Source organism: Notolepis coatsorum, assembly GCF_963971535.1.
Source record: "Notolepis coatsorum genome assembly, chromosome: 14".
Lineage (NCBI taxonomy): Eukaryota > Metazoa > Chordata > Actinopteri > Aulopiformes > Paralepididae > Notolepis > Notolepis coatsorum.
Window position 1 is genome coordinate 88,216,419 of NC_140178.1, and position 27,444 is coordinate 88,243,862.

A 27,444-nucleotide genomic window follows, 5' to 3' on the forward strand; every position below is an offset into this window, starting at 1 on the left:
GGAATCATCAGAAGTGGAAACATTTGCTTCCCTACTCCGACCCTGGCCTCCTGAATTTGTCCAAACCAGGTATGTGATGAGGGATTGAGGAGGGCTGGTAGCACTGACCTGACCCAACAGGTGACACATTTGGAGCAATTTATGGCTCTTATCACAGAGTTACAGCTCATTGTGTCTGTAGTTTGTAAAATTGTGCTCTGAATAATGTATTTCCCTTGCCTGGCTCCACTTCAGAGTATTATACTAACACAGAAACCTGCCACAGCCTGCACACAACCAACTGGAACTACATTGCTCCAAAAATAATAAATATCTGTATTTCTGATTGATTGAATACTTTAGATACAGATTGCAGAATGGGTACAATACAGTATGGCTCAATACACAATTGTTAAGGGGATGCAGACCAGAGAAAGAATTTATTCTTGTTTACATCAGGGTCCCCCATTTTCAATTCATCATAACATTTATGACATACAGATATACAGTACTGTTACATCCAGACATTTATGACATACAAGAACAAGAATGAAACAAGAACTTACCCTCCAACCCTCCCCATCTCCCATCTCCCTTTTTCCTTTCTATAATTAATTTTTAAATGACTAATCAATAAAGTAGTTTTAAGTCGTGATGAAGAGGAATCATCAGAAGTGGAAACATTTGCTTCCCTACTCCGACCCTGGCCTCCTGAACCTGTCCAAACCAGGTCTGTGATGAGGGATATAGCAATACTGCGCCTTATGGACTGCTACCTTATTTCATTGAGCTGTAATTAACACAAGACACGGATGACCATATTCAAACTACTTTACTCGACTGTAAAACTTTGAATTTCCCTATCGAGGTCAATGTAATGTGTTGCATCATGGGGGTCAGTCGGTCCTATGGTCCCACAGCCCCAGATTTTCTTTTCACTCAAAATGTAGGGCCTATGTTCCCACATTTCTAAGATGCTTCTCAGAATGAGGCCCCATGTTTCGGACGAACCTACTAGGATAGGACAACCTTGTTGCCCATTATGCGCATGTCCAGAGTTAATTATATTGTATATTGTTTACACTGCCTTTTTATAAAATGTTTACTTCTCCACTGTAATGTAATTCTGTGACCTGTATGTATTATACTACCTGTACCTCCCCTCCTGCTATAACAAATGTCCCCAAGGGGATCAATAAATGAATATCTTATTATGCAATTTGCAGTCTGTTCTGCTTTAGCCCTACTGTAGCTAGTCTAAATATCAGAATTAAAGTGATGATTTTAGTATAACTGGCATGTTGAATTACTGAGTTAATGGAATGTACTTTTCATGATTACGGTGGTAGCTCTTAAAAGAGCCTTTGGGCTCTATATACAGATTACAGCATGCACAAACATAAATTGACCATAATGACAGCAATTTGTTTATTTCCAAAATTGTTGGGCCTTTGTTGAGCTCCGCGTCGTTACGCATGGCCAAATGGGTCGTGTTTTGTAGCCGTGCCTGTTTCATATAAATCGTGGGGGTCCATAAGAGCCTTTTGTGAGAGTCAATGTTCCACTTGTTCTGTAGAATATAATGGTTGCTTTTGTAGATATTTAATGTGAGGTAGTGGGGAACATAATTATGTGCCAACAAATGATCCAAACCGGTCTGAATACATGAAACTACCCGGTGAGCTCGCCAAGCACGCAGTGTCCGAGGGAACCAAGGCTGTGACCAAGTACACCAGCTCCAAGTAGACTTCCCTGTCCATCTAACCTGAAACGGAGGGCTAGGGCCTCCACGGGTTGCGTTTAATAGAGCTGACGGACACTATGGCGTTTTAACTCCTATTAGAGAGTCACAGAGGCGTGCTGCAGGTATTGTCTTTTATTGGGAACAGAAAGGTGTGTGTGGTTGGGATATTTCCATGTGTGGTTGTCTACAGAGGAATACAATACAGTATACATTAATAACACAGTAGTGATACAATACAGTATACATTAGTAAACACAGTAGTGGCGTACATAAACATAATGTCCATTAGTAGTATAGTGCAACTAGTAACTAGGCCACTAGGGCATTCACTTAACCAGAGTTAATATATATAACCTACATAACCTATGCAGGGAATTACTCCTTCAGTGCATGTAAACAGTATAGGTAGGTGGACTGTAAACCAGGTGTAAAGATACATTCTATTCACTAGAAGTAGTGAGTGAGTTATATAGCCTAAGCTAGCTCACGTGCGGCTAAGCTAACCACGCAGCATCACTTGCAGGCAACGTAGGTTGGCTAACGTGTAGCTAAGCTAACGGCGCGAATGACGAGGGAATGACGTCGACAGGAATAGAACAGCGGAGACACACTATAAAGGTAGAGTAAGCTGAAGGGTGAATTAGGCAGGATTAAACATAGGTACCGTACTCACGTTGGTCATTTACGCACACGTTCCTCAAAGGGACGGACATTACTGCTACAGCAGCCGCACCATCAGGCAGCAACACAGAGAATAGCTTGTGCACGTTAAAGGGGAGGAACCCTTAAAGGGCAGGTACAGAACGAAGTAGTCGTCAGGCAGTAACACGGAGACCGGCTTGTTCAAGTTAAAGGGAGAGAACTCTTAAAGGGCAGTAACGTTATCAGAAGACTAGAGTGCAACACTTGGTCGGGGCACATCACGCTGAACGATTACACAGGCATAAATCAATTACCCTTTCCTGCCGACAACAACATATTAAAGGGCTATTACAGAACAAAGTAGTCTTATTAGCAGGCTTTCCTACACAGCCGCACCCAAAAGTCTACTTAGACCTTTTGAACTAAACAGGAAAGTCTCAGTGGTCCTCTGTATCCGGGAGACTCGGGAGCTGCACCGGCCGGAACACAGGGCGCAGGTATATTCTGTCCTTCACCTGGACAGCTGCGGTGCGGGTGCGCCCGTCAGTTCCAGGGTACGTCTGAGTGACCTTCCCTGGCTGCCAGAGTGCCCGAGGAAGCCGCGGGTCAACGATGAAGGCCACCTGGCCGAGCGACTTTCTTGCCGTCCTTCCTCCACTTCTGCCTCTCCGGAGCCCTATCTTGGTGTGAAATGGCCCAAAACAGTCTACTCTGGTGGAATAGAATGGGGGCTTGTAGAGACGCGGGCGACAGGGCGGAAGGGCGGCCATTTTAGGCATGTCAGGCTTTGCTCGCCTGGCGTGACGTTCTCGGCAGGTGTGCTGATGCTTGCGGATTGCTCCTCTTCCACGTAGGACCCAGAGTCGGGATCGGAGATCGACGAATACCCTCTCAGGCCCGGGGTGGAGAAGAGTTTGATCATAATCTTGGATGATCAGCTTTGTCAGGGGGTGATGTGGATCCGAGACGATTGGGTGAATGTCATCCATCTCCAAGTTCTCGGCCCTGTGCGGCCTACCGCCTACTCTGAGGAGACAGGTAGCCTTGTCGTACACTGGAGATAGAGTGGCGAAACGACTGTCTGGGGGAAGAGGTCGGTCAGACTTTAGGGCCTTGATCTCCTCTGGGAATGAGTCCAGCTGGGTTCGTTTAAGGAGGACCTTCTCAGCGTTGAGGAAGTCGGCTGCTTCATAAGGCTGATCAGTGGTCTGGGCATCAGCCGCACCGTGAAGGGACCTGACTGTTGCTTGGACGAGATCGTCTTCAACGGCAGGGAGCGGAGGACTGGGAGAGTTCCTAGGTTGAGTGGTAGGCTGAGTACTAGGTTGAGTACTAGGTTGAGTACTAGGTTGAGTACTAGGTTGAGTACTAGGCTGGGTGCTAGGCTGAGTACTAGGTTGAGTACTAGGCTGGGTGCTAGGTTGAGTACTAGGCTGAGTACTAGGTTGAGTACTAGGTTGAGTACTAGGTTGAGTACTAGGCTGAGTGCTGGGTTGAGTACTAGGTTGAGTACTAGGTTGAGTACTATGTTGAATACTAGGTTGAGTACTAGGCTGAGTACTAGGCTGAGTACTGGGTTGAGTACTGGGTTGAGTACTAGGTTGGGTGCTAGATTGAGTAATAGGCTGAATACTAGGTTGAGTACTAGGCTGGGTGCTAGGTTGAGTACTAGGCTGAGTACTAGGTTGAGTACTAGGTTGAGTACTAGGCTGAGTACTAGGTTGGGTACTGAGTTGAGTACTGAGTTGAGTACTGGGTTGAGTACTAGGTTGAGTACTGGGCTGCGTACTAGGCTGGGTGCTAGGTTGAGTACTAGGCTGAGTACTAGGTTGAGTACTAGGCTGAGTACTAGGCTGGGTACTGGGTTGAGTACTGGGTTGAGTACTAGGTTGGGTGCTAGATTGAGTACTAGGCTGAGTACTAGGTTGAGTACTAGGCTGATTACTAGGCTGAGTACTGAGTTGAGTACTAGGTTGGGTACTGAGTTGAGTACTAGGTTGGGTACTGAGTTGAGTACTAGGTTGGGTACTGAGTTGAGTACTAGGTTGGGTACTGAGTTGAGTACTAGGTTGGGTACTGAGTTGAGTACTGGGTTGGGTACTGAGTTGAGTACTGAGTTGAGTACTGGGTTGAGTACTAGGTTGGGTACTGAGTTGAGTACTAGGTTGGGTACTGAGTTGAGTACTAGGTTGGGTACTGAGTTGAGTACTAGGTTGGGTACTGAGTTGAGTACTGAGTTGAGTACTGGGTTGAGTACTAGGTTGGGTACTGAGTTGAGTACTAGGTTGGGTACTGAGTTGAGTACTATGTTGGGTACTGAGTTGAGTACTGAGTTGAGTACTGGGTTGAGTACTAGGTTGGGTACTGAGTTGAGTACTAGGTTGGGTACTGAGTTGAGTACTAGGTTGGGTACTGAGTTGAGTACTAGGGATGGTCGCACCATAGGTAGGACTCTGGGTACTGTGAGTAGCTACAGGGGGCCCTGTGTGAGATTGTAGGTTGCTCAAGTGAACCAGGCATGTTGGGAGCTGCGTTGGCGACACAGGGGGAGCAGCAGGGCGAGGCGTCGCCTGTGCTGGATGGTGTATCACTGGAGTGATGGCGGCTGGATTAGCTGACAGGGGATGCATGTACTGGCGTACGGTAGGAAGGGCTAGAGGCACAGGTGCCACTACGTGGTGCTGTTGTCCAGGTGGTGGATAGGTCGGCTCAGATGCTGCTGCACGTACAAGAGCCCTCATCTTTGACTCTTGAAGTGAGGTGACCAGTTTGGCTACTTGAAGTTCCTTCTCCTTCTTCATAAGCCGCCTCTGCCTGTCCAGGCGTTTAACCCTAGCCTCCCGTGCATCTTGTGCTTCCTGCTCTAGGCGTTCCAGTGCATCTTGTGCTTCCTGCTCTATGCGTTGTAAACGTTTACACTCCAGGTTGGCGTCGTAGTCTTCTTGTACCTGGCGCTGTAGCTCCTCAAGCTCCAGGGAGTGGATGTACTCCTGGAGGATAGCTTCCTGGGCTGGTGAGAGAGCTGACCTTATGGTGGGTCTAGGAATTGACAGACGTGAGGGCCTACTACCTTCATACGGGGCCCTTGTGGAACTCGCCGGGTATGAACGATGGGAGCCGACACCTGACCTTATGGTGGGTCTAGGAATTGACTGATCTGAGTACTGACTGATCCGAGTACTGACTGATCCGAGTACTGACTGATCCGAGTACTGGCTGATCCGAGTACTGACTGATCCGAGTACTGACTGATCCGAGTACTGACTGATCCGAGTACTGAGTTCAGGTTCATATCCCACTTCGAGGTCTTGAACCAGGCATGGTAGGTGGCGCTCTCTCTGCGGGTGAGCGGTGGTCTCTGTGGTGTCCTGGTCTGCCATAGCGTCTTGGAGCTCTATCCGGCTTCGAATGACCATGAAACGGAGGTCTAGGGCCTCCACGGGTTGCGTTTAATAGAGCTGACGGACACTATGGCGTTTTAACTCCTATTAGAGAGTCACAGAGGCGTGCTGCAGGTATTGTCTTTTATTGGGAACAGAAAGGTGTGTGTGGTTGGGATATTTCCATGTGTGGTTGTCTACAGAGGAATACAATACAGTATACATTAATAACACAGTAGTGATACAATACAGTAAACATTAGTAAACACAGTAGTGGCGTACATAAACATAATGTCCATTAGTAGTATAGTGCAACTAGTAACTAGGCCACTAGGGCATTCACTTAACCAGAGTTAATATATATAACCTACATAACCTATGCAGGGAATTACTCCTTCAGTGCATGTCAGAAACTAAGCTTGACGATTCTGTAAAAGATCCAGAGATAGAGATTGAGAACTACTCAATAATTAGGAATGATAGGAACAAACATGGAGGTGGTGTCTGTATGTACATACACAAGGACACCAAATTCATCAACAGAAATGACCTGAATCATAAATCAATTGAAACTGTATGGGTGGAAATCCTATTCGAAAGGGCGAAATCCCTACTGGTTGGCACAGTCTACAGGCCGCCAGATCATAGTGAATTTTATGATACACTGGATGGGTGTTTAGCTGGAGTTGAGGATGTAGACAAAATTCTTATTGGAGACTGGAACACGGATATGCAACGAAAAGATGCACCCGTCTTCAAGTCATTCAGTAGGTTTTGTGATCTGCACGGCCTCAGCCAGCTAATCACCCAACCCACACGTGTATGTGAATCAACTCAGACTACCATTGACCTCATTCTGACCTCCGACAAGTCCAAGATCTCCAAGAAAGGGGTTATAGCATGCGGGTTAAGTGATCATTATATGATATTCTGTACCCGCAAAAAACTAAAACAAAAGGCTGGCTGCCACAAAACAGTCACATCTAGAGACCTCAAAACCTACTCTAGCGAGGCCTTTAACCTTGAACTGGAGAGCCTGGACTGGTCAGATGAACTCAATGGTACACTGGTTGAAGAAACATGGCTTGGTTTCAAAACCAAATTCTCAACAATACTAAACGACATGGCCCCCCTAAGAACCACCAGGGTAAAAAATCGCGCTGAGCCGTGGATGCACTCCGAAATACTGGCCGCTATGAAAACCAGAGACAAAAAATGCTCTGAGTTTCGTAAAAGTCAGTCAAAGCTTACTAAAAGCACGAGCAGTGAACTCCAAGCCCACGTGACTGAACTCAAACTAGAAAGAAACAGACTAAGAAACGACGTAAACTCCATGATCAAAACTGCAAAAAAGAATTTCATCAATGACAAAACTGAGGAAAACAAAAACAAACCACGTGAACTTTGGAAATTACTCAATAATCAACTAGGATGCAGTAAAAAACTTAAAACCAGATTCTCAAACATAAACATAAAAACGGACAACACGCTCATCACAGACAAGCTGGATGTAGCCAATTACTTAAACATTTTCTTCACAAACATAGCCACAACACTGGTAAACAAACTACCCTCCCACTCAGGGCTTTATGGGGTAGAACACATAGTAGCTTACTACAAAAACCTAGGGGTCCGCAAGGACGAGTTCAAGCTGGAAATGGTAACAACAGATGAGGTACTCAATAAACTGAGCGCCCTCCAACCTAACAAGGCCACTGGCCATGACAACATCCCCTCCAAATTCCTCAGAGACTCAGCAGCCGCCATCACCCCAATCATCACACACATAATAAACCTCTCCATAAAACAGGGACACGTCCCCAAGGACTTCAAAATTGCGAGGGTGACCCCTCTGCACAAAAAGGGCAGCAAATTAGACCCAGGCAACTACCGCCCTGTTTCTATTCTCACCTCCATCTCGAAAGTCATGGAAAAAATAGTCTACGAACAGGTCGAAAAGTACCTAGCGGAAAAAAATCTAATCTACGAATTCCAATCTGGCTTCAGAACATCCCACTCCACTGACACATGCCTTCTCTATTTGAATGACCACATCAAACAAGAGGTGGACGCAGGCAAATACTGCGGCATGGTCATGCTGGACCTACAAAAGGCCTTTGACACGGTCAATCACTCCATTCTGATTGACAAGCTAAAAGCAATTGGTTTTGATAGTCTATCAGTGAGCTGGATGCAATCCTACCTTGAGGGGAGGGAACAGATGGTGGAGGTAAACGGTACCCTATCCCCCCCTCTCACAGTGAGCTGTGGTGTTCCACAAGGAAGCATACTAGGACCGCTACTGTTCCTAATTTATGCAAATGACATGTCGTCAGCTTGTGACTGCAACTTGTTCCTGTTTGCGGACGACTCAGCCCTGCTGGTCTCTGACAAGAACAAGTTACAGGTTGAAAAAACCCTCAGCTCGGAACTAGGCAGAATCTGCATATGGCTCGCTGATAACAAACTATCATTACACATGGGCAAAACAGAGTCCATTCTCTTCGGTTCAAATAACAAACTCAGCAAGACCGACGGCTTCTCAGTTACAGTGGGTGACAATATTGTCACAAGGAAAGATGAAATTACCTACCTGGGTTCCATCCTAGAGGCTAATCTCTCCTGTGACAAAATGGCATCCAATGTAATAAAAAAAGTCAACCAACGAACTCGGTTCTTGTACCGGATCTCCTCTCTGGTAAACAAGAATACCCTGAAGACTCTGGCAGGAGCACTCATTCAGGGGTACTACGACTATGCTTGCACCTCATGGTACCAAAGCACCTCAAAGGCGCTAAAAACAAAATTACAAACATCTCAAAACAAACTGGTCAGACTACTGCTTGACCTTACTCCTAGAACCCACCTCACCCCTGCCCACTTTGACAACCTAGGATGGCTTAGAGTAGATGACAGAGTACAGCAACTTGCAATGGGCCTGGTCTACAAGATACACTACACGACCAAGGTACCCATGTACATGGCAAAATACTTCCCAAAGGTCAGTGAATACCACGATCACAACACCAGAGGGAGCTCCACAAATCATGTTAAACCCAGATTCGGCTCAAATAAGGGACTAAACACGTTTCGCAATTATGCCACATCAATGTGGAACGCCCTACCCAAAGCTGTAAAGGAATGTGGATCACTACCCACTTTCAAAACCTCTCTCAAGAGACACCTACGGGAGACTGCAATTCAACACTGGCCCCTGTAAATATCCTAACCCAACCCCCTCCAATGTACAGTCATTTACCTAGTATGGTTTTGTCAATAGTCCAATGTACAATTTTGTTTGTTTGTACAGAGTCTCCCCCCCCTCAATGTACAGTTTTGCTTGTTTATACAGTGTGCCCCCCCCCCCCCCCCCAACCACCTCCAATGTAAATTACCCAGTATGGTTGTCAATATCCCAGTGTACCCAACCCCCCCCACCCAACCTCCTCCAATGTACAGTTTCTACGTCAAATGTATATACTCCCTTTTCTTGACTCCTTCTGTATCACAAACAGTACTGTATTTGCAAATCTGGTATGTCATAAATGTATAGATGTAGCAGTACTGACTATCTGTATGTCATGTATGTCATATATGTCCTGATGAATTGAAAATGGGGGACCCTGGTGGAAACAAGACGAAAGTCTTTCTCTGGTCTGCATCCCCTTAACAATTGTGTGTATTGAGCTGTACTGTATTGTACCCATTCTGCAATCTGTTAATAAAGTTTTCAATCAATCAATCAATCAATCATGTAAACAGTATAGGTAGGTGGACTGTAAACCAGGTGTAAAGATACATTATATTCACTAGAAGTAGTGAGTGAGTTATATAGCCTAAGCTAGCTCACGTGCGGCTAAGCTAACCACGCAGCATCACTTGCAGGCAACGTAGGTTGGCTAACGTGTAGCTAAGCTAACGGCGCAGTGTTTCAATAACAGAGGGAATGACGTCGACAGGAATAGAACAGCGGAGACACACTATAAAGGTAGAGTAAGCTGAAGGGTGAATTAGGCAGGATTAAACATAGGTACCGTACTCACGTTGGTCATTTACGCACACGTTCCTCAAAGGGACGGACATTACTGCTACAGCAGCCGCACCATCAGGCAGCAACACAGAGAATAGCTTGTGCACGTTAAAGGGGAGGAACCCTTAAAGGGCAGGTACAGAACGAAGTAGTCGTCAGGCAGTAACACGGAGACCGGCTTGTTCAAGTTAAAGGGAGAGAACTCTTAAAGGGCAGTAACGTTATCAGAAGACTAGAGTGCAACACTTGGTCGGGGCACAAATCACGCTGAACGATTACACAGGCATAAATCAATTACCCTTTCCTGTCGACAACAACATATTAAAGGGCTATTACAGAACAAAGTAGTCTTATTAGCAGGCTTTCCTACACAGCCGCACCCAAAAGTCTACTTAGACCTTTTGAACTAAACAGGAAAGTCTCAGTGGTCCTCTGTATCCGGGAGACTCGGGAGCTGCACCGGCCGGAACACAGGGCGCAGGTATATTCTGTCCTTCACCTGGACAGCTGCGGTGCGGGTGCGCCCGTCAGTTCCAGGGTACGTCTGAGTGACCTTCCCTGGCTGCCAGAGTGCCCGAGGAAGCCGCGGGTCAACGATGAGGGCCACCTGGCCGAGCGACTTTCTTGCCGTCCTTCCTCCACTTCTGCCTCTCCGGAGCCCTATCTTGGTGTGAAATGGCCCAAAACAGTCTACTCTGGTGGAATAGAATGGGGGCTTGTAGAGACGCGGGCGACAGGGCGGAAGGGCGGCCATTTTAGGCATGTCAGGCTTTGCTCGCCTGGCGTGACGTTCTCGGCAGGTGTGCTGATGCTTGCGGATTGCTCCTCTTCCACGTAGGACCCAGAGTCGGGATCGGAGATCGACGAATACCCTCTCAGGCCCGGGGTGGAGAAGAGTTTGATCATAATCTTGGATGATCAGCTTTGTCAGGGGGTGATGTGGATCCGAGACGATTGGGTGAATGTCATCCATCTCCAAGTTCTCGGCCCTGTGCGGCCTACCGCCTACTCTGAGGAGACAGGTAGCCTTGTCGTACTCTGGAGATAGAGTGGCGAAACGACTGTCTGGGGGAAGAAGTCGGTCAGACTTGAGGGCCTTGATCTCCTCTGGGAATGAGTCCAGCTGGGTTCGTTTAAGGAGGACCTTCTCAGCGTTGAGGAAGTCGGCTGCTTCATAAGGCTGATCAGTGGTCTGGGCATCAGCCGCACCGTGAAGGGACCTGACTGTTGCTTGGACGAGATCGTCTTCAACGGCAGGGAGCGGAGGACTGGGATAGTTCCTAGGTTGAGTGGTAGGCTGAGTACTAGGTTGAGTACTAGGTTGAGTACTAGGTTGAGTACTAGGTTGAGTACTAGGTTGAGTACTAGGTTGAGTACTAGGCTGGGTGCTAGGCTGAGTACTAGGTTGAGTACTAGGCTGGGTGCTAGGTTGAGTACTAGGCTGAGTACTAGGTTGAGTACTAGGTTGAGTACTAGGTTGAGTACTAGGCTGAGTGCTGGGTTGAGTACTAGGTTGAGTACTAGGTTGAGTACTATGTTGAATACTAGGTTGAGTACTAGGCTGAGTACTAGGCTGAGTACTGGGTTGAGTACTGGGTTGAGTACTAGGTTGGGTGCTAGATTGAGTACTAGGCTGAGTACTAGGTTGAGTACTAGGCTGGGTGCTAGGTTGAGTACTAGGCTGAGTACTAGGTTGAGTACTAGGTTGAGTACTAGGCTGAATACTAGGTTGCGTACTGAGTTGAGTACTGAGTTGAGTACTGGGTTGAGTACTAGGTTGAGTACTGGGCTGAGTACTAGGCTGGGTGCTAGGTTGAGTACTAGGCTGAGTACTAGGTTGAGTACTAGGCTGAGTACTAGGCTGGGTACTGGGTTGAGTATTGGGTTGAGTACTAGGTTGGGTGCTAGATTGAGTACTAGGCTGAGTACTAGGTTGAGTACTAGGCTGAGTACTAGGCTGAGTACTGAGTTGAGTACTAGGTTGGGTACTGAGTTGAGTACTAGGTTGGGTACTGAGTTGAGTACTAGGTTGGGTACTGAGTTGAGTACTAGGTTGGGTACTGAGTTGAGTACTAGGTTGGGTACTGAGTTGAGTACTGGGTTGGGTACTGAGTTGAGTACTGAGTTGAGTACTGGGTTGAGTACTAGGTTGGGTACTGAGTTGAGTACTAGGTTGGGTACTGAGTTGAGTACTAGGTTGGGTACTGAGTTGAGTACTAGGTTGGGTACTGAGTTGAGTACTGAGTTGAGTACTGGGTTGAGTACTAGGTTGGGTACTGAGTTGAGTACTAGGTTGGGTACTGAGTTGAGTACTAGGTTGGGTACTGAGTTGAGTACTGAGTTGAGTACTGGGTTGAGTACTAGGTTGGGTACTGAGTTGAGTACTAGGTTGGGTACTGAGTTGAGTACTAGGTTGGGTACTGAGTTGAGTACTAGGGATGGTCGCACCATAGGTAGGACTCTGGGTACTGTGAGTAGCTACAGGTGGCCCTGTGTGAGATTGTAGGTTGCTCAAGTGAACCAGGCATGTTGGGAGCTGGGTTGGCGACACAGGGGGAGCAGCAGGGCGAGGCGTCGCCTGTGCTGGATGGTGTATCACTGGAGTGATGGCGGCTGGATTAGCTGGCAGGGGATGCATGTACTGGCGTACGGTAGGAAGGGCTAGAGGGTGAGCCGCTCCTGGCTGTACTCGTTGGGGAGTCCTGGAGCTCTATTTCCTCGGCGCTCTCCTCCTCTTCTTCCGTGCAGAGTTCTCTCTCTGTAGGGTTGTCTTCCTCCCGGGGCTGGTCGGGGACTACTTCTTCGGTATTGGTGGGGGGTAAAGGCATGTCAGCTCCCTCCTGGTCCCCACCGTGAGCTTGGTCAGTTACATTAGAACCCACTAGGGCCTCTGTGGTCGGGGTAACCTGTTCGTTAAGGTCAGACATAATTTTACTTTCTACTTTTACCGCGTTTACCGTTTGTAGAAGGCTAGGTAGTTGACTGACAGCGTAATCCTCTAAGTACTGAGGTGGCTGTCGTCTGCGCTGCGGGCGTTCTACGTTAGGAGGACCGTTTCGTGGAGTGTTCATCATAGGCCATTTCAATATTAATAACACTATATTAATATTACACTAGTTACCCTCCGGCTCGAAGGACCAATTGTAACTGAGGGGTACAATTCCCTGACTGTATTGATAAGTATGGTATTATTAAACCACTACCGCTTGTACTTTAACTTCTGGCCATCCAGTACATGATATAGATATGATGAACACTTTCCCACCTGATGAAACAAAGTCCACACAAATGTATAAATCGAATATTTTATATAGCAAAGGGTATATACAACGTTCACTTAATGACATTTATGATTTGAAATGCACTTGTAAGGCAAATGAGTATTCGTAGGTAAATCAACATTGAATGTCCAATCTCTGGTTACGCAGGGAGCAAGTATACAACCTGGTTCTTTAGGGAACTATAGCGATGGTACTTAAATGATTATAGCTGGATACACTAAAGGGGGGTCCCGCTGGTTGTAAGACAGTAGGGGGGGGGGTTAGGAGAGCCGCTGGCGGTATCCCATCTGGCCGACGATTTCTTGGGAGAATTCAGAGTGCTGAACACGGTGCCCACAGAACCTCGGTCCGCAGATGAATACAGCTGGGCCCTCTTGTAGACGGTAGATGCCGGTCCACAACGAAGAGACGTGAGGCGACCTCACTCGGGGTAGAGCGCCGTCTCACCTGGACTCCTCTCGGGGGGGGGTAGTTCCAACACTCAGCAGTGTTGGCCGTTATCCATGGCATAATCAAAGCACCCAAAGCACGTAGATAATCCAAGCCGTGGAGGGCTCGCCGTCGTCCGGGTGAAGTAATCCAATGTACAGGTCCACTCGTCCTGGCCCGGAGCTCCTCGGATGCAAGCACCACACGTGGTCTGCCCAGCCTGGTTAAGACTCCAGATAACGTCAGGAACGATGGGGGTACTGCTCACTTTATAACTCTAACCGAACGATGCACCATACATAATAGACTATTATTAACTTAATAGAAATACGTCCCACTCGACGGTATAGTGCCAAACTATGACAATTCAATTATTAATCCACACGATGTCTCAATGCCTATTCTGAGGCCAAGTAGGCCATACTGCACCACACGTGCATCGTGGGTGAGGCTTCACGTCTGTTACTAGGTTGGAGGGTAAAGGACTAATGGACTAAAAAAAGGTTCTACTTTACTTGCGCCATATATATATGCGCTGTGAACAAATAGTACCATTCGTATTTCGCCAGACGTATTCCTACGCGGAACCGGGCTTGTAACGACATGTTCGTCGGCACGATTGAACTTGAACCAAGGGGCTTGGCTGCTGGCGCCAGGTTCTTGTCCAATGGTAGAATGAAACTATTATGGGCTGTTAGTAGACTAAAGGGATATTCAGTGTATATATACAAGGAATATACAAGGGATATCAAACGATATACAAATACTATTAAATATATATCCATAAATAAATATATATATTCGGTTTAATCTGAACCTTCACAACAACAGTACTGTTTGTGATACAAACATTTCCAGAAAAAGAGTGTATATACATTTGGCGTAGAAACTGTACATTGGAGGAGGTTGGGTGGGTGGGGTGGGGTTGGGTGGGTGAGGGCTGTACATTGGAGGTGGGGGGGGGGGGGGGTGGGGTTGGGTAGGGACACACACACATTTTACACTGTACATTGGAATACTGACAAAGCCTTACTTGGTAATTTACTGTACAACTAGGTTAGGACATTTGTAGGGGCCAGTTTCGAATTGCAGTCTCACGTAGGTGTTTTTTGAGAGTGTTTTTGAAAGTGGGTAGTGATTCACATTCCTTTACAGCTTTAGGTAGGGCGTTCCACATTGATGTGGCATAATTGCGAAACGTGTTTAGTCCCTTGTTTGAGCCGAATCTGGGTTTTACATGATTTGTGGAGCTCCCTCTGGTGTTGTGATCGTGGTATTCACTGACCTTTGGGAAGTATTTTGACATGTACATGGGTACCTTGGTCACGTAGTGTATCTTGTAGACCAGGCCCATTGCAAGTTGCTGTACTCTGTCGTCTACTCTAAGCCAGTGTTTCTCAACTGGTGGGTCGCGACCCAAAAGTGGGTCGCGGGGCCATTTTGAGTGGGTCGCGGATGTGATTTTTTTTTTTTTTTTTAATAACTTTTTTTTACCCACTATATCTTTGTGAAAGTGGCTTCTCAGCTCTGGTCCAGCTGAAGACAAAGCAGAGGAACAGATTGGACATTGAGCATGACCTCAGAGTTGCTTTGTCTACCATCACCCCAGACTTTGAGACTCTTGTCAGGAGCAAACATCCCCATTTATCCCATTAGTTCCCTGGGATGTTAAGCTAAGAAGTCTGCTAAGAAGGATATATTATTTATTATTATTATTATTATTATTATTATTATTATTATTATTATTATTATTATTATTATTATTATTATTATTATTATTATTATTATTATTATTATTATTATTATTATTATTATTATTATTATTATTATTATTATTATTATTATTATTATTATTATTATTATTATTATTATTATTATTATTATTTTATTTCATTGTGTTTTTAGCCCTAGTTGCACTTTTGTTGCAACCCCAGTTATCCCATTAGTTCCCCCAAACTTAGGTCTGTTATGTTAAGCTAAGAAATCTGCTAAGAAGCATATTATTTATTATTATTTTATTTCATTGCGTTTTTAGCCCTAGTTGCACTTTTGTTGCACTTTGTGTTTATTTCATGTTTTTAACAGTGCATGAAATATTGTGTATTACTGCAAAAAAAATGAAATAAATCATAGTGGTTAAAAAATGTGGGTCGCGGCTTAATGACTAAGGAAAATGTTGGGTCCCGAGGCTAGACCAGTTGAGAACCACTGCTCTAAGCCATCCTAGGTTGTCAAAGTGGGCAGGGGTGAGGTGGGTTCTAGGAGTCAGGTCAAGCAGTAGTCTGACTAGCTTGTTTTGAGATGTTTGTAATTTGTTTTTTAGTGCCTTTGAGGTGCTTTGGTACCATGAGGTGCAAGCATAGTCGTAGTACCCTTGAATGAGAAACTGTACATTGGAGGTGGTTGGGTGGGTGCAGGGGGGGGGAACTGTACAACTGTACAATCAAAACTGTAAATAAATACTGTAAATAAGTTTGAATGTTGATAACTGATAACATGTTGTTCAATGTTTTTTTTTGTTCAACATATGCATACAGTATACATGGAGTGTATATAAATAAATCCATGGTTAAAAGCAAGTTTTGTTCCCTGAATTCTGAGTTTATTTGATAGCGATATATTGGTGTATTGAAATACCTTACCCCAGAAATCTTACATAAAAATGTTATGATAGAGTATAAAAATATGCTCACCATATGCATACAGTATACATGGAGTGAGTAGTGAGGTCATATAAAATGATTCTGTAGTGGGAGCATTCTTTGATAGCGATACATATGTATTAACAATTAGATTAAAAACAACTACTCTGCTGAATTCTGCTGACAGCGCTCCTGTGCTTGCGCACGCATGCGCATGACCCACAATCGTTCACTACAATATTCTGCCACAAAAAAGTTATTAAAAAAAAAAAAAAAAAATCACATCCGCGACCCACTCAAAATGGCCCCGCGACCCACTTTTGGGTCGCGACCCACCAGTTGAGAAACACTGGCTTAGAGTAGACGACAGAGTACAGCAACTTGCAATGGGTCTGGTCTACAAGATACACTACGCGACCAAGGTACCCATGTACATGTCAAAATACTTCCCAAAGGTCAGTGAATACCACGATCACAACACCAGAGGGAGCTCCACAAATCATGTAAAACCCAGATTCGGCTCAAACAAGGGACTAAACACGTTTCGCAATTATGCCACATCAATGTGGAACGCCCTACCCAAAGCTGTAAAGGAATGTGAATCACTACCCACTTTCAAAAACACTCTCAAAAAACACCTACGTGAGACTGCAATTCGAAACTGGCCCCTACAAATGTCCTAACCTAGTTGTACAGTAAATTACCAAGTAAGGCTTTGTCAGTATTCCAATGTACAGTGTAAAATGTGTGTGTGTCCCCTACCCAACCCCACCCCCCCCCACCTCCAATGTACAGCCCTCACCCACCCAACCCCACCCACCCAACCTCCTCCAATGTACAGTTTCTACGCCAAATGTTTATACACTCTTTTTCTGGAAATTTTTGTATCACAAACAGTACTGTATTTGCAAATCTGATATGTCATAAATGTATAGATGTAGCAGTACTGTCTATCTGTATGTCATGTATGTCATATATGTTATGATGAATTGAAAATGGGGGACCCTGATGTAAACAAGACGAAAGTCTTTCTTTGGTCTGCATCCCCTTAACAATTGTATGTATTGAGCTGTACTGTACTGTACCCATTCTGCAATCTGTTAATAAACTTTTCAATCAATCAATCAATCAATCAATCAATCAATCAATCAATCAATCAATCTTTTTGCAGTGCCTCTTTTCGGTGTTGCACTTTTTAGACGGTCCCTGGCTGCGCACTTGCCTCGTCAAGGCCGACTGCACATATAGATAAATTTATTATTATTAGTTATTAAATGTACAGCTCCGAGGCCGGCTCGCCTCGTTTAGGTGAAAGTAAGGTTGTAGCTCATTGTCTACCTTACTACGATAGGAAAGAGGTGTCCTTTGTGTTTTAAAAACATTTCGCTTAAGAATTATTGACGCGGAAATTCGAATCTGTGAATATCTTTCTAACTTTACCTAAGTCTCCCGATTCCGATACAATAAAGCGAGTCTTCATCACAAATCATATTCTCAAAATAATCTGATCGGCAGATATTATTGCTGGCGGACCTGTTTCTGTCTGCGAGCCGCCTATTGCCGACCACTGCACTGAACTAGGATACAGACCACACAGGCTATTTCCATATTATTAGGCTATTACTTCACATAAAATATCATGTCTAAATGAAATGCACAAAACAAAAAATGTATGTATCATAACGTTACCCTGGTATAGATCTGTATGCATGTATTTATGTATTTATTCATAACGTTATACATATTCGTTAACGTTAGATCGTGCATGGCTTTTACATTGAAAAATGTACTTGTCACGTGGTTCCGTTCTCCATTCTTCACATCAAAAACGAAAAACGAACTATCAAAACGTACACGGCCCATTATTGACTCCTTTTTTTCATTTGATTCTGATACCAAAATACGAAAAACAGGTCCGTATTTCAGTTTTTCCCCGTTTTTGGTTTCAAACGGAAATAGGAAACACCTCGTATTTCCGTTTTTTTTTCGTTTTTTCGTTTTTCCTTTTGAAACGAAAAACGAACTATCAAAACGTACACGGACCCCAAAGGCTCTTTTCAGAGCCACCCACCTTATCACTGAATGAGCACACTCTACATACGTTTATTTGTGAAAAGTATTAAACTGAGTTGTCTCAGGCATAGCACCGAATTTGTTTTAGCATTTAATTTAATCCAGTCACTGATGCAATGCCTACGGTTCGTATTTCAATTTTTTTTCGTTTTTCCGTTTGAAACGAAAAACGAACTATCAAAACGTACACGGACCTACACGGCCCATTATTGACTCGTTTTTTTCATTTGATTCTGATACCAAAATACGAAAAACAGGTCCGTATTTCAGTTTTTCCCCGTTTTTTCGATTTTGGTTTCAAACGGAAATAGGAAACACCTCGTATTTCCGTTTTTTTTCGTTTTTTCGTTTTTCCTTTTGAAACGAAAAACGAACTATCAAAACGTACACGGACCTTCCTGACGTTGCTAGGTTATTCCTGCATTGGAATTGCCATGTAACTACAGTGTACATATAATGTAAAACTAAATAACTGATGGTGATTTTAATAATGAGAAGACGACCGTGAAAGACGTTTCAGTGACCAGTACACTTAGTCTCATCTCACAGCAGGGCTTCCTGAACAATTACAATTAAATTGATATGCCTCAAGATTATTCGTACAACACTTTGTAAGTAATATAATTTAGATTCAAATCTATTGAAATCATACAATGCAATTACAGTACAATGTAAAGAAGGCATCAAACTATAATAGTGCAAATATAACAGTTAAATGCAATAGTAATATGCTATGTATACAGGTGAATAAACTAGCTATACAATATATAAATGAGTACAACTGAGTAATAGTGCTAAGCAGATGTATGTACTGTACAAAGTTGTAGTATTAATATGTACAGTGATCAGCTATAAAGACACTATGGTACATACTGGCAAGCAGGGTAAGGGTAACGAGTAAGAGTAGGAAAGGAATATGTACAGATATAGTATACAGGTATGTAAATTAAAAAAATTGTTTGGAAGCGTGGATTCGCTACTTGTAGGCACTGGAAATCTAAAGGGCGCTAACCTATTTCAGCACCATGGACAGTACCGGACCACACTGACGAAACCATTTTGGAAATGGGGAAAGCATGCAGGCTTAACCCAAATGGAGTCCAGACTCCAGACAAGGAGCAAACATGATAGTTCGGATTGTATTTATTTTTAATCATAGGGTCATATGTATTACTTGTCAGCAGTGTAATCGATAACTATTATATCAGTTATGTTAGTTAGTTCTTGCCGTTATGAGAAACTACGTTTTAGTCTTCACTTCAACAAGATTAATACACTGGTGTGACGAAACTCTGGCCATACTAACGCGGAGGCGCAGTCGTTGCTGATTGGTCTCAGCTCTGGGAGTTCGTTACTCCGCCTACATCTCACACGATTATTGGAGGACTGGTCTTTTGGAAAAACCGCCAACAAAACATCTCCCCTGATTGGGTGAGAAAACACAAGTCTGACTGACTATAAGAGGTCTCTCCAACTCACTGCATTCATTTTCTAACTCGTTTAACGTAAGAGAATAATAAACATGTCTGGAAGAGGCAAGACTGGAGGAAAGGCCAGAGCTAAGGCCAAGACTCGCTCCTCTCGCGCCGGGCTTCAGTTCCCCGTGGGTCGTGTCCACAGACTGCTGCGTAAAGGCAACTATGCTCATCGTGTTGGAGCCGGTGCCCCGGTTTATCTGGCCGCTGTGCTGGAATATCTGACCGCTGAGATCTTGGAGTTGGCTGGAAACGCTGCCCGTGACAACAAGAAGAGTCGTATCATCCCCCGTCATCTGCAACTGGCCGTGCGTAACGACGAGGAGCTCAACAAACTCCTGGGAGGAGTGACCATCGCCCAGGGTGGTGTGCTGCCCAACATCCAGGCTGTCCTTCTGCCCAAGAAGACCGAGAAGGCTGCCAAGAAGTAAATTATTTAGCCTATTCGACAAACTCCACAAAGGCTCTTTTCAGAGCCACCCACATATTACCGAGAAAGCAATACTTCTATCTATAACCATGCCTATTATGAATATTTAAATGTACTGTCTTCACACCTACAATTTCCACCTGGGAGCAACAAATCACCTTACTGAATAATCTTGGTATAGTCACTAGTTAGTCGCTTTGAACAATGCACAATTCTATACCTACATCTAATATATCATACAATTCATAATACCATGTATATAATGTTATACCCTGTGTAATCACTTCATTAAATATCGCTATTGCACTACTCTTGTTGGATGCCAAACATTTTAGTTGTGCTGTATTATAATGGCTACATTTGAATCGAATCTAAAACAGCATTGCGTTAGTCAAAAACCCTCATTGATACTAAAATAGACCTGGAACCACCTTTTGTTGTCCCAGGAACCCACATCTGAGAATATGTATTGGATATGATTTAGTCCAGAATTCCATAACTGGTGTGGAGATACCAGAGGAGAGAGTGAACCCAGAATATTATCATAATACATTATTTAATTGTGCTAACTTCTAGTGGAGAAGTGGTTCACAGCAATATAATTAGAATGTCCTTCTGTTTTTAACTGAATCTCTTTCATTGTTTTCAAATTATGTCCCGGAAATTAACACGATTTAATTAATAAACAAGGTATAGAGATATGTGATGACGTCGATGTCACTATTCAGATCCTAATAATGCACCTGCATAATATGTGTTCATCACATCATCATTTGAATATTATGATTATCCAGATGATAAAACCTGCTTGTGAGTTTAATCTAGGTTCTATTCCCCACTAACGTCCGTGCAAGGCTGATTCTTATTGGTCAAATATCTTTTGTGCATCATCATCACCCAATCAGAGACGGACGGAGAGGAGGTTGGGTTTACATTTTGGCGGACTTTTCATATACCTTTCCACCAATGATAGACGCGATTTAGGCGTTGGAAAGGAAATGATAACGGCGACACAGATATAGACCAATCAGCATAAGACGCGCCCCCACTGAACCGACAATATAAAGCCATGTTTTGTTGTATTGTGTTACATTATTTCCTTCTGTCTTAGAAAGAAGTAACCGAAGTAACACAATGGCTAGAACCAAGCAGACTGCTCGTAAATCCACTGGAGGAAAAGCTCCTAGGAAGCAACTTGCTACCAAGGCTGCTCGTAAAAGCGCCCCGGCTACTGGTGGTGTTAAGAAGCCCCATCGTTACAGGCCCGGTACCGTGGCTCTGAGAGAGATCCGTCGTTATCAGAAGTCCACCGAACTGCTGATCCGCAAGTTGCCTTTCCAGCGCCTGGTGAGAGAAATCGCGCAGGACTTCAAGACCGATCTGCGCTTCCAGAGTTCCGCCGTCATGGCTCTTCAGGAGGCTAGTGAGGCTTATCTGGTCGGTCTGTTTGAGGACACCAACCTGTGCGCGATCCACGCCAAGAGGGTGACCATCATGCCCAAAGACATCCAGCTGGCCCGCCGCATCCGTGGAGAGCGCGCTTAAATAGGACTCCTCGTATATTCACTACCTAAAAGGCTCTTTTAAGAGCCACTTCAATAACTATGAAAGTATATTCCTTATTCAATTGTGTGTATATATATAACTCATTCTTTAAAATAAAACTCATCGTTTAGTTATTATACAATGTTATTATTATACATTATATTATATTATTATACAACACGGTTTTAGTTTATTTGATTTATTTTAAAGGGACAAATACATGGTGATCTAATGCCTGTATCAGTGTAATACAATGAGTTGGTGTACAAAGTACATGCATGCCATCACTATAGTTTTGAGTATATAACTCCTAAATGGCACATGTAGAACTAGACTAAATCGGTTGATAATCATCATCCCTCGAGTTCTAAAATATAAAATAACATCTTGGGGAGTGTAATTTTGGAATGTAATTCGATGAAAGCCCTGTGTCAAGAAGAGAGTAAAGCTGAACAAACTCTTGGCTGAAACTCTTCTGCCCTCTACTGGCTAAATGAGAACTTAACCCAACAAGTATAACTTGCATATCAACTCATACTGTGATGCCTTGAATTCATGAATACTTTGGTTTCTTCTTGCATATCTCCACTGTGGTAAACCTCATAAATGGTCACAATACTTGATAAATTGAAGTTAATGGAGATTTGGAGCAAAACATCTGTTTACAAACTATTTTACAACCTGCAATCCAAGTCTCATGCAGTTGTCCATGAGATGCCTGTCGAACAAGCCAGCTATATGGGTTGTGTTGGATAGCAGAATAATTTAGAATGGTGATTTATCTTGAGCCAAACTACGTGTGTATCAAAGTTTTGACGCACACCTGCTGGCTAAGAAATAACATTATTCACCCAGGCCATGGCCAATAATTATAAAACGGGGTAGCTCAAAGCAATCTGCTCTGCCTTGTACCATCTTGCCACCTCTTCAAGAAATAAGTCTGCTGTTTATACCATCTCTGCCTGTGCCAGTTGGTGCACAATAAATGGCAGCATACAGATGAATGTAAATCAAAGTAAATTCTATTTTGAACATTATTATGTATTAATCAATGTAAGTGTAAATCTTACTTTCATATTAGGCTACTTGGTAACCATTTTATAAAAGCAATAGCTCACTTCGTGACATGCTGTTATTATATCACAGGGCTGTCAGCAAGACGCAGGGTCGAAATATAAATATAGCTGTGATATTGCTTAATTAACACAAGTCATTGTTGGCCTAATCGGTTATGATACCAAAAATATAAGCATATTCCCCATCACAATTACAGTCTGAATGGCCAATATATCAAACGTGGAGAGAACTTTATCGTTGATGAAGAACAAAACCTAAATCCATAAAAAAAAGGGGGAAAACTTCATATCTGCACTTTGCGAGGCACTAATACCTGGTTGGTATTGTTAACACATGCGTTTTACGTGTAATAATAGTCCAAAAACAGTGTATACAGTGTGTACAGTGTTATTGTACATTGCTAACATACAGTTTATATATTATATATTTTTAATCAACACTTCACATGTAAGACTATAGTGACAAGACCATCTCTTACATTCCAAATTTAGAATAAGAGTATGTTTGTATGTGGACAATTACCTGTTCCACCCCACGGGGACGGTACCGACCCCTTTTTGACATTATTATCATATATTAATATTTTTATGAGTGATGCAATAAATTAACGTTTTTAAAATCAAACGTTTTCAAGTATTATTATCACTACTATGTCACAAATACATGTAGAATGTAAAACGTTAGGTTGGCAATAGTTTAGCAATAGGTTAAAAGTGAGTTTATATCATTTTAAGTTTTTATTTTTCACTCGCGTTTTTGACGCGGAAATGGAAATGTTGAACCATGGGAATTGTAGTTTTTTTGCAGCCATTTTGAAGAGCGGCTCGCCAGCTATCTGCCAGCGTCGGAATTTCTCAAAACTACACTTCCTGTGGTCCGCTATGGTCGTTCAAAGTTCGGCGTTCTGAATGAATCATATCAATAATTGTTATGATTCGCGATAATAAGCTACAAAAGGTAACGTTTTTGACAAATATTGAAACGCAGTCAGTTTCTCCACACTATTGTAATCATGTAGGAATAATTAGATCTGAAATTAGTTACAAAATGATTACACTGTGGGAGAAATAAAAAAGTACAGTCGATTACATTAAATATCTGTATATGTTATTATGCATGCCTGGTGATACTATATCCAAATTGAACTCGGCCATTTGAAAGATACTATATGTATATATATATAAATGTGCGAATTGGCTATAATAAGGTAATGTATAAGCATGTACTCACTTTATATTTATTGATAAAGGATTTGCACTACAACTCGTACACCTACTGTAAATTGTACCTAAATTGCACCTCATCCTATTTCTGCCTTGCACTATATAGTATTGTATATTAGTACACTACACAGTATTGTATATTATATGGTAACTCAGTTACGTCTACTCTGCATCGAACATTGTACATATGTCTATATTGAACACTGTGACCTCATTTTTTTACTTCTAATTTACATGCTATACTATGTTATTTTATTTCATACTTATCTTGTCTTGCACAGTCTCTGGAGCGTAACAGTAAGAAGCATTTTGTATAAAAGTATTCTGTACTTCTGTATGACAACTATTAAAGAAACTTGAAACATACATTCTATATTCTATAATAATATTTCAAATTGCATTGGTCCGGATGGGAGAATTCAGTACTGTATATACAAAACCTTCAATGTTATCATCTTCCCTTTATTAATTTCCTTAGATCTTTTGTACACATGATCTCAAGAGGGTACTGAATTAGCTCAGTGGCAGTTTTTTAAGTTTGGTCATTATTATCATGGTTTTATTCACTGTCAAAGATGAAAAGAAAAATCATAATTCATATTTTCCTTTGTTTCATCAGAATTTAAGCAAGCCTAGTAATAGACACAATATTTCTGAGAATACATTCATTGAGGTCCATAGATGTTCCTAGATACCAAGAATATGCAAATAGCCCTTGTAGAAGTGGAGCAATATTCCATTTACCTAGGTATACATTTTATGCACATACAATTTAATATTTTTTCATAATTTTTTTTATTTTACTTTATTTATACAGGAAATTGTAAAAAAAAAAAAGGGACATTTCACAATGTACATTTAAACTGTCCTGACTCAGTTACAAACAGTTTTTCAGCAGGTTCCTGTTCTGCAGCACATGAAACAATCATTTAAATATAAAACAAATAGGCAGTTGCACTACATACAATCATATAATCCTGACAAAGACATTGCATTATAGTCATTGTGGACAGCAAGGACAAACATACAGTCATAGCAGTCAATACAAATCGACAGTATCAACCAGATTAAGACCTATATGAAAGAGTCAGATCAATGATTACAGATGTGTTCTAGCATCAGATGTTGTTTGTAGGCCTGTTTGAAATGTGAGATGGAGGTTATTGTTCTGATGTGGAATGGGATCTCGTTCCAAATGTTAGTGTTTGTGTGGAAAAATGATCTTATTCCATAGTTATTTTTGTAAACCGGTACTGGAATTAGTGCATGTGAGCTTGATCTGGTGATGCGTTCTTGACTTGTATTGTGTCTTGGGACTTTGGGAGTAAAGCTGTGAGTGTTGGGGAAGAGTTATTTCTGAGCATAAAAGATCATTTAGTGGCTAGATTTTTTGTGTAGTTCTGAAAAGTTGTAGCAGAGGAGTGTGAGAGTGCAGTTCAGTGGTGAGTACAGGGTGGACATTTACCATGAATTGTATAAGCGCTATTGTAAAGTCTTGCTATGGGTTCTGTAATTTCCTTTGTTGTGAGGGACCAGATTGGGAGACAGTAAGATATTGTTGAAAGAAAAATTGCATGTAGATATGTATTTGAAACAGTGATGGTGAGATCTGCTAGTGTAAACAAATCGTTTTTGATTTGCCTTCTTGACTAAGTGCAATTGCAGTGACTTTTCCGTGTTCAATTTCACCATGGAAGTCAATGGAGAGAGGAGGCTAACATTGGGGAGTTGTGTTCCTGACAGCACAAACATCAATAGTCATAATCATCTGTTTATAACATGGTGTTTGACCTGGATGTTGTGGTACAACCAGGAGACTGGATCAATATAGAGTCTTAAGCACATTATTATTGAACAAATATCTTTACTTTTGATTATATATATATAGTGTAGGTCTAGGATACTTTAATACTTGTATGTATACTTTTACTTGATTAGAAACTATTTAAATGAGAAGTACTTAAATTGAGGACTTTTTGCAGTACTATTCTATTAGTGTATTTGGACTTTTGCTCAATACTTTTCCCAGCACTGCCTTATAATAAACCAAAATACCCATGCAATCAGGACATGGCGGGAAACACAAAGGAAATTTCCTAACCCTCAAGTATGGCATAATCACACTCCCATATTCAATAACAATGCTCTCTTAATGGGAAAACGACCTATAAGATTCCCTATATGGGAAGAAAGAGGCATACACTCATTAGGGGATATTTTTAATAACAAGGGCCTCTGTAGTTATGTCGAAATATGCATAAAGTTTAACCTCACCGAGTCCACATGGCTTTTTTACATACAGTTACGACTTTGTATGAGATCTCACAGTGTTCCATTACACATACCAATTGAACACCACAGATACCACAAATTTTTCTATGAAAGAGATACATTGGGAGGTTTTGTATCAGGTTTTTATTACCAATTACTAACGTCCTCGTATGAAACCCTTCAACTAGACAATGTCTGGAGGAGGGATATACCAGACCTAGAAAATGACTTTGATTGGCAAGGAGCCTGGGCAAATGTCCGACTTACATCAAGGAACCCGGATCATCAACAAATCAATCTGAACTATATTCACAGGACATACTTGACTCCTATAAGGCTGTGCAAAATGGGGCTTATACAAGACTCCAAATGCTCCCAATGTACAAATGGGGACGAAGGAACATTTATGCACATGTATTGGGACTGCCCACCAGTTAAGGCATTCTGGAAAGATGTGTCCCAACAATTATCAATACTTGTATTTTGGAATATACCTGTACACCACGCGGTATTGCTATTGAATGATGTTTTTGAGTTTGCAGTGAATCCACAACTAAAAAGATTGGTTTTATCGGGTATCACAGTAGCTAAAAAACTGATCGCATCACGTTGGTTTCAACCGGAAAAAATGTGCCGGAAAGTGTGGTTTCTTACATATCTCGATGTGATATATCAAGAAATATCTACAGCAAGAATTCTGGGGCTCAATGAATCCAAAATGTCAATGTGGTTAGAAGTGGTGGAGAGAATAAAAGCTAGCCTATAATGGTGATGTCTGGTTAGGAGTGAGGGATAATGGAGGTACTATCCAAGAGGGGGTCCGGGAGGGGGGGGTTTGAGCTGGAGCATATGTGTGTAGGGTTTTAGAAAATAGGTATTAGGGGTATATTATATACTAACATTTATATAATTGTAACTTCGCTGGATATACACTGTATACGGTTAAAATGTTATTATTGACTATTTTTGTTTTATCCTGTTTCTGTACTTGCATATATTTTAACCACCTTTACTGAAAGTTTCATTATACATTGTGTGTTGAGTACTGACTTTTAATAAGTTTTGTTTTGCAATAATAAAAAAAAAAAAAAAAAAAAAAAAAAAAAAAAAAAATATATTGTCAATGTGTACATTGTCTTGTCGTTCCCTTTGTATCCATGATGAGAGAGATGCATGTTCTATTAGCTTTACACACGTGCGCCACGCCCAACCAATCGTATCGT

At 42.5% G+C, this 27,444-nt stretch overlaps 2 protein-coding genes across 2 annotated transcripts; both read left to right on the plus strand.

Moving 5' to 3' along the window:
• Positions 1-19,722: 19,722 nt before the first annotated feature.
• LOC311240765 (histone H2A) lies at positions 19,723-20,106 on the plus strand (the record flags this gene model as incomplete). Its single annotated transcript, XM_084329345.1, has 1 exon — positions 19,723-20,106. One exon carries the CDS (start codon positions 19,723-19,725, stop codon positions 20,104-20,106), a length of 384 nt encoding a protein of 127 aa, XP_084185471.1.
• Positions 20,107-21,239: 1,133 nt separating this feature from the next.
• Positions 21,240-21,650, plus strand: LOC311240334 (histone H3.2; the record flags this gene model as incomplete). Its single annotated transcript, XM_084328914.1, has 1 exon — positions 21,240-21,650. One exon carries the CDS (start codon positions 21,240-21,242, stop codon positions 21,648-21,650), a length of 411 nt encoding a protein of 136 aa, XP_084185040.1.
• Between the last annotated feature and the right edge of the window lie 5,794 nt (positions 21,651-27,444).